This window comes from Paramormyrops kingsleyae, chromosome 15, assembly GCF_048594095.1.
Source record: "Paramormyrops kingsleyae isolate MSU_618 chromosome 15, PKINGS_0.4, whole genome shotgun sequence".
NCBI classification, from domain to species: domain Eukaryota; kingdom Metazoa; phylum Chordata; class Actinopteri; order Osteoglossiformes; family Mormyridae; genus Paramormyrops; species Paramormyrops kingsleyae.
The window spans coordinates 4,777,893-4,785,080 of record NC_132811.1 but is presented as its reverse complement, the minus strand read 5'-3'; the positions used below and the strand labels follow the sequence as shown (position 1 = coordinate 4,785,080).

Here is a 7,188-nt window from a genome sequence, read left to right as displayed (position 1 = left end):
GCGGGAGCTGTAGTTTAAATATTGTTGTATTTATTCTGATTTGGCTGAAACAGAGACCACTGAAGAACTACAGCCCCTACAATGCAGGTCGCCCACTTCCTGCTTTCTCACTGGGCTGGGCTGGCGCATCTCGACTGATCGAGAGTTAGCGGTTCTCAGGTATCAACAAAAATTAATGCTTTTAAAACCCGTCTGCATAACTCTTTGGCTCTTACGTAGCAGAATAGCAAAAAAATAGAGACGGTACTGTTTTTCGGTTCAAGTGTCCGTTTTTTCGAGCAATTTTTTGTGGGTAGAGTTTTGCGCGTACCTAGCTAGCTGGAATAGTTCAGATATTTAATATAATTAAGTTTATACTTTTGTGAAGTAGGTTGTATATATGAGATTTATTTTGTTTATACATAGGCCTGTAGACTTAATAAAGATAGAAAATGTAGCACTGCTAGTCCCGGTTAGATACTTGATGTAATACAGCTGACTATCGACTTTTTCATCTGTCTAAATTAACATTAAAATGGAAAAACACATTTCATTCGCGAATTTGGTTCAAATTGATAGTTTTGAATAATGCTGTAATGAATGCATGTATACAAATTACATGTAGACATTGCATCAATTCATATGCATGTGAACTGAAATTAATCTGTAAATTAGCTTATATGTAAGAAACTTTTCCGAAACACACTGATGACCGGTTTATTATGTGATATTTTGTGTCTAAAATCAATTACCCGTTTTAAAAGTGTAACCTTTGAAGCATATGAATAATTAATAATCTTATTCGAAGTAATTACAGTCGTGAAAAAGAAAATATACCCTTTCACTTGTGTGGTTTTACTTACCAGGACATTAAAAAAAACCTTACTAGGGTCAAATTATTTGAATGTGACCTCAGATGTAAGATCCAGCCACAGCGTTTCAATCGGATTGAGGTCTGAACTTTGACTGGGCCATTGCAACACCTTAATTATTTTATTTGTCAGCCATTCTGCTGTAGATTTGCTGGTGTTATTGTCCTGTTGCACGACCCAATTTCAGCCAAGCTTTAATTGTCGGATAAATAGCCTCACATTTGACTACAATACTTTGGTATGCAGAGTTCATAGTTGACTCAGTGACTGCAAGGTGCTCAGGTTCTGTGGCTGCAGAACAAGCCCAAATCATTACCCCTCCACCACCGTGCTTGACAGTTGGTAGATGGTGTTTGTGTGGATACACTAGCTGTATTTGGTTCTCGCCAAACGTGGCACTATGCATTATAGCTAAAAATCTCCACTTTAGTTTCATATCTCCAAAAAAAAAAAAAACATTGTTCCAGAAGTCTTGTGGTTTGTTCAGATGCAAACCTAAGCCATACTGCCATGTTAGAGGAGAGTCTTTCTCCTGGCAACCCTTTCAAACAAGCCATACTTGTTCAATCTTTTTCTAGTTGTATTGTCATGAACTTTAACATGTAACATTATCCCTGCCCAAAGCCCTCAAGGCTACAGTGGTAAGGAGAACTCATTTTAGGCCTTGCATTTTTGGCTTTCTAAGTGGTAAGTCAGGATGGTGTGGAACTTATAACATTGTAATAAACGGCCTGTTTTGCTTTGAAATATGTGGCTATGTTGGTTTAGTGGTAGGAGAGTAAGATGAGAAAAAATATATGTATTAGAATATGTTACTATTGGTCTCAAAGCAAACAGGGCAAAGCCAAATATGCTTTTCCTGTATTGAGTAACATAGTATACAAATGGAAATGAACATGTTAAGTGACACAGAAATACATTGTTTCCTTATCATGTGCCGGTTTCCCATCTAGGGTGGTGTTGTGCCTTGTGCTTCCTGGGAGGGACCAACATTACCATAAATAACCTGGAATATACACTGACAATTTAGAATCTGACTGTATATGAAGAGACCTGATGCCATCATGTTTATGTTGCAGTACGAAGGTGCTTGGAAGGACACTGTAAACATTTTAAAATGACAGGTGAGTCTGAAATCATTGTATCGTTATGCATTTTTATATTGCTATTAAATGACTAGAGGCCATTTATCATAGGTGATGTCCTAGTGTTGTTATGGAAGATTACAGATCTTGCTGGATATTAATATTTCTGAAATTGAAGAATTGTGCCCAGATGACAGTTTTATGGTAGCAGTTAAAGGAAAGGAGGCATGGCACAGTGGCGCAGTTCGCATGTCCTCCCCGGGTCATAGTGCGGTTTCCTCCCCACGCTCCAAAAACATGCTAAAGGTGATTTGGATTTGCCAAATTGCCCATAGCTGTGAATGGTGTGTGAGCGAGTGGTGCGTGAGTGTGCACGGCGGTGGGTCGGAGCCCCATCCTGGGTTATTCCCTGCATTGTGTTCGTAGCATCCAGAATAGGAGTGACAGGTACAGAAGATAGATGGATGGATGGTTGGTTCAGAGCTTTGATTACATCATGGGGCATTGCATGCGATCATGTGATCTTTCATTTGACATGCTTTTGTTTGCTGTTCTACTTGACATAATGGGAATAATCTGGAAAAGCATTGTTTCTTTTTGTATCCACATGCATGAAACATAAAGGATGATTTTCTCAAAGCAGGCCTTTTCCTGCTGTATTTGTCTTTCATATTCTTTTTCTTAAAAGCTTAATGACCAACTTTGCCCTCGCTAAATCCTTTTTTTGCATGCTCTGCATGCCTGCCTCTTCTCTCTGACAGATCGAGTGAACAATTTCCCCCCTTTGCCTCGCATTATACCCCTCAAACCCTGCTTCTACCAGAATATCGACGAGGAGATCCCCCCCCAGCACCGGCAGCTTGTCCGCAGGGTCTACAACCTCTGGATATGTGAGTGGTGTATCCCCTTAGTTAAGCCTTGTCCTACACAGTTAAAGGTAATTCATACTTCATACACCATTGTGGCACATGCACAGTGCACGTGACCTAAACTTCATCATCAGGAATGTCTGTGCAGACTGTATGCATGCAGTTCAGATTTAGAGTCTAGTGGACTGGTGCACATCTACTGCGCATGTGCAGTTTATTTTGATTATTATTGTTTTGCACAACACCCAAAAGTAAATTCCTCATGTGCGACAATACTTGGCGATAGACAAACGATTATGATTCCGATTCTGCAAGGAATTTACAGTGCATGACTGAGTGCTTCCAGTAGGTGGCAGCACAGACTTTCACAGTGCAGGGGTCAATGTAGAAAGAGTAGAAGAAAAGTGATTGTAATTATGGACACTTTCAGTGAGCAGCTGTGTGAAGAGTTGCCGAGGTACCTGCATGGTCTGGTGAAATATTGCTGTACACGTGTTGACCGCAGCCATCAGCATACACGGACAAATGCAGTATGTATACAGAAGTACAGATAAATTTAGCATTTTTACACTGTAACAGCAGGTGGAAAAGTGAAGTATGAACTAGGAAAAAGACTTCAGGCTCAGTCACACCTGCTTCAGTTCAGTCTGAATTAGACCACTTCTGGTTAACCTTAATAAGATGTATTCCTTATTAATTAGACATAATACAACTTAGCTAGACTTAGTGCTGATAAGTTAGACCTACTTTAGCTACGTTTGCTCTCAAGCAAAACTAAACCTAAATCTGAATTGGATTGTTTTTACATCGCTAGCTAAATCAGGGTTCCCCAGTTCTGGTCCTGGATTGCTAGTCTGTAACACAGTTTGCAGATTTCCCTGTTCAAAAACACCTACAGAACCTGGTAATTAATTAATTAAGATGTGTTTCAGCAGGGAAATCTGTGTTGGTTTCTGGCCCTCCGGGACCGGAATTGGGTAACCCTGAGCTAATAGATTAGTTACCCGAAGACATCAGTCATATGCTTACACTTCATTCACATTCCACCAGATAAAACTAAACGTCAAAGAAATTATAATATAAAAAAAAGCAGAGAGGTGAGCAAGACTCAGAAGAATTTGCTGAATTAAGGTCAGTCTAAACGACATGTGGTGTTATGGAAATGTAGATCTTTCCTCTGATTTGTTGTGGAGATGATTACCCTTCCCCCGCTGTGTTATGGAGATGATAGCCCTTCCCCCTGCTGTGTTATGGAGATGATCGCCCTTCCCCCTGCTGTGTTATGGAGATGATCGCCCTTCCCCCTGCTGTGTTATGGAGATGATAGCCCTTCCCCTGTTGTCCTGCAGTGTACTCGGCCACCCTGTGCGTGAACATTATATCCTGCATAGCCTGGTGGGCAGGCGGGGGTAGCGGCATCAACTTTGGCTTCTCGCTCCTCTGGCTACTGCTGTTCAGCCCCTGCAGCTACACTTGCTGGTTCAGGCCTCTGTACAAGGCGTTCCGGTGAGTCCCCGCTGGAACAACGGGTGGGTTCAGCACTCACAGGGTGACGGAAGTGATACTGAAAGGTGTGACATGGCTCTTTTTGCAGGGCGGACAGCTCATTCAACTTCATGATGTTCTTCTTCATTTTCTTCGCCCAGTGTGTTCTGGTCGTTATCCAGGCTGCTGGCATCTCTGGATGGGGAGCTTGGTGAGTGTGCAGGAGCCTTTCCACTTTCACGCCCCCTAGAGGTGCACTTGTGCATTCAGTGTTGTGGAGAAACGGCCCAACCAATGCCAGTGTTTGTCTCTCTGCACCCCGGCAGTGGCTGGATTGCTGCAGTGATGTTCTTCAGCCAAAACACGGGCTCTGCTGTGGTCATGCTATTCTCGGCTGTGCTCTTCACTCTGGTGGCTCTGCTGATGGTGTTGGTTCTCATCAGGGTGAGCCCAGGGTGGCTGCAACCGCACACTCAGACACAGGCGCTTGACCATGCACTGGCATGCTCTCACTCTGGGGGACACACTAACATTAGTGTCTGTGGCAACACTAGTGACAAAAAATCTCTTCATGAACCATTTGCTGTATTTCTTGACCCCACTAAATGGTGCTCTCTGTTCAGAAAAGGCCATTAAGCATGCCCCACAGTAAATCAAGAGCACCACCTAGTGGGGCTAGAAAATATAGCAAATGGTTCATTTTGTCCATCACTAGCTAACACCCTGCGTTTATCCATTGAGAGAGCTAAAGGCTTTTTTCCTATTTGTTGCCCCGCAGGTGCACCACCTGTATCGTGGAGGTGGGGGCAGCATCCAGCGTGCACAGGAAGAGTGGAGCACTGGCGTCTGGAAGAGTGCTCCTGTCCGGGATGCTACCTTCAATGCGATTTCTGGCAGTGGGTCTACCCTGCCCGAGTACCCAGCCGCAGTGCCTAGTTACCCCGACCGCAATCCCTGGTGATTCCCAAGTTTCCACTAGGTGGTGAACGATAGGATTCCCTATACTCTGAAATTCTGAGGACCCAAAACATGGACACAAATACATAAATGAGCTTGTGAGGACAAGGGCTACTTAGGAAGAGAATGAATGGCACATTTGAATACTATTGCTTACAGTTGTTCAATATTGATCATTCCAAACACTTGACATTCTAAAAAAAATTCCATTTTGACTATGAAAAAGACAATTTCTGTTATTCAAAAATTTTCCTTTCAAATCCTGCAAAACCGGAGCCTTCTTGTTAGCTATAAATACAAGAATTGCATGGTAGGCTGGGAGTTTTACAGATTGTTTACTTCTATAATTATTGAAAATGTGACACGGTGCCTTCACCACACACACTTCATCTCCAGGCCTCCCCACATCAGCGTCATGTTCACACTAGCTGGTTGGCTTCAGGCACCTACGTGACATTTCAGATTAACTCTAAATTCTGTCTGGATTTTTCATTTCTGTCGTATTATTTTTTTTAAGTGCGATACTAGGCAGGAGACTACATTCCTTAGTACTTTTTTTGACTGAAATGTATTCTTTTATTAAAATAAAAGTAATGTAACTAACATTAGTGTGTACTCTTATGTTACTATTTAGAAGTTTTTGTAAGAAAATGTATTTGTGGCTGCAGTTCTGTATGTTCTTTAGATAGGGATAGTTATACTTTTGGTAAATCTTACTTTTCTGGAATTTGTGCCCCAAGACATGCCGCCTTTTTCTTCCATCTGAGTGCAACATGAACTCCCAGACTGAATAGGGTTCCACTTCAATTGCCGGGCAATTTAGAGACACCGGTTCACATCACCAGTTTCCAGGATGTGGGGGGAACCCAGAGACGGCCCGTGCACACATGGGGGGAATGTGCAAGGGTCGCACAGGGCTGGAGGGGGGCGACAGAGAAGGGCCATGCACACATGAGGGGAAAGTGCAAGGTTTTTGCATAGGGCTGGGGGGGGGGGAGACATTGAGAGATGGGCCGTGCACACATGGGGGGAATGTGCGAGGGTTGCACAGGGCTGGAGGGGGGCGACAGAGAAGGGCTATGCACACGAGGGGAAAGTGCAAGGTTTTTGCATAGGGCTGGTGGGGGGGGGGACATTGAGAGATGGGCCATGCACACATGGGGGGAAATGTATAAGGGTCGGGCACAGGGCGGGGGGGAGAAATCGGAACTCGAAAAGGGTGAGAGGCTATAGTGCTAACCACCGTCCCACCACAAAATAAACCCGACAGTTCAGCTTGCTTCACACTGACTCTCACGGTTTATGCTTTTTAAATATGCACGTCCGCCCTGCTTATCTGGGGGCCTAAGGACAGGATGACTGACACTCATGCCTGTCAGAGCATGTTTCAGTGGGACGAACTGCACCCTGAATGACACTCGAATGGTAGGTGACACAGTCGTTAACATGGGACAGCTATAGGCTTCCGAGCGCCTAAAATAAGAGCTCTAGCTAATATCAGGAGAAACCGGCTTGTCTCAGCATATCACTGCAGCGGCACCTGTGTGCCCAGTTGTTGAAGACAGGGTGCCGCCTTTTTGCCTGGGCTTCTGCACAGAAAGCCAATAACGTCCAGCAACTACTTTTAGTGTTGTATCATTCTCAGGAGAGGCATGATGTTATCTGCTGCCTAAGTTTCCTAGTTCATAAACCCGACAAGACAGGTTGAGGAGCATTAAGCGTAAAACCACCAGACTGAGAAACAGCTTCATTCCGGTAGCTGTAAGATTTCTGAACAACTAATGGACAAGCACTTCACTTTAGGATGAATCACTGCCACTTTACTGATACCGTAATTTTACAAGAGCTAGCTAGCTAGCTAGCCTTCATTTGCTGCTATAATTATAATCATAATTATATTACATCTCTGCCATACTTCATATTTAAGTTGGTGCACTTTTT

General features: G+C 43.5%; 1 protein-coding gene across 1 annotated transcript; it reads left to right on the top strand.

Moving 5' to 3' along the window:
* The first annotated feature begins 53 nt into the window (after positions 1-53).
* scamp4 (secretory carrier membrane protein 4) lies at positions 54-5,850 on the top strand. The gene is made up of 7 exons (XM_023843863.2): positions 54-159; positions 1,931-1,975; positions 2,698-2,826; positions 4,155-4,311; positions 4,400-4,501; positions 4,617-4,734; positions 5,069-5,850. The coding sequence occupies exons 2-7, from the start codon at positions 1,969-1,971 to the stop codon at positions 5,249-5,251; spliced, it is 696 nt and encodes a 231-aa protein (XP_023699631.2). The 5' UTR covers positions 54-159; positions 1,931-1,968; the 3' UTR covers positions 5,252-5,850.
* Positions 5,851-7,188: the final 1,338 nt, after the last annotated feature.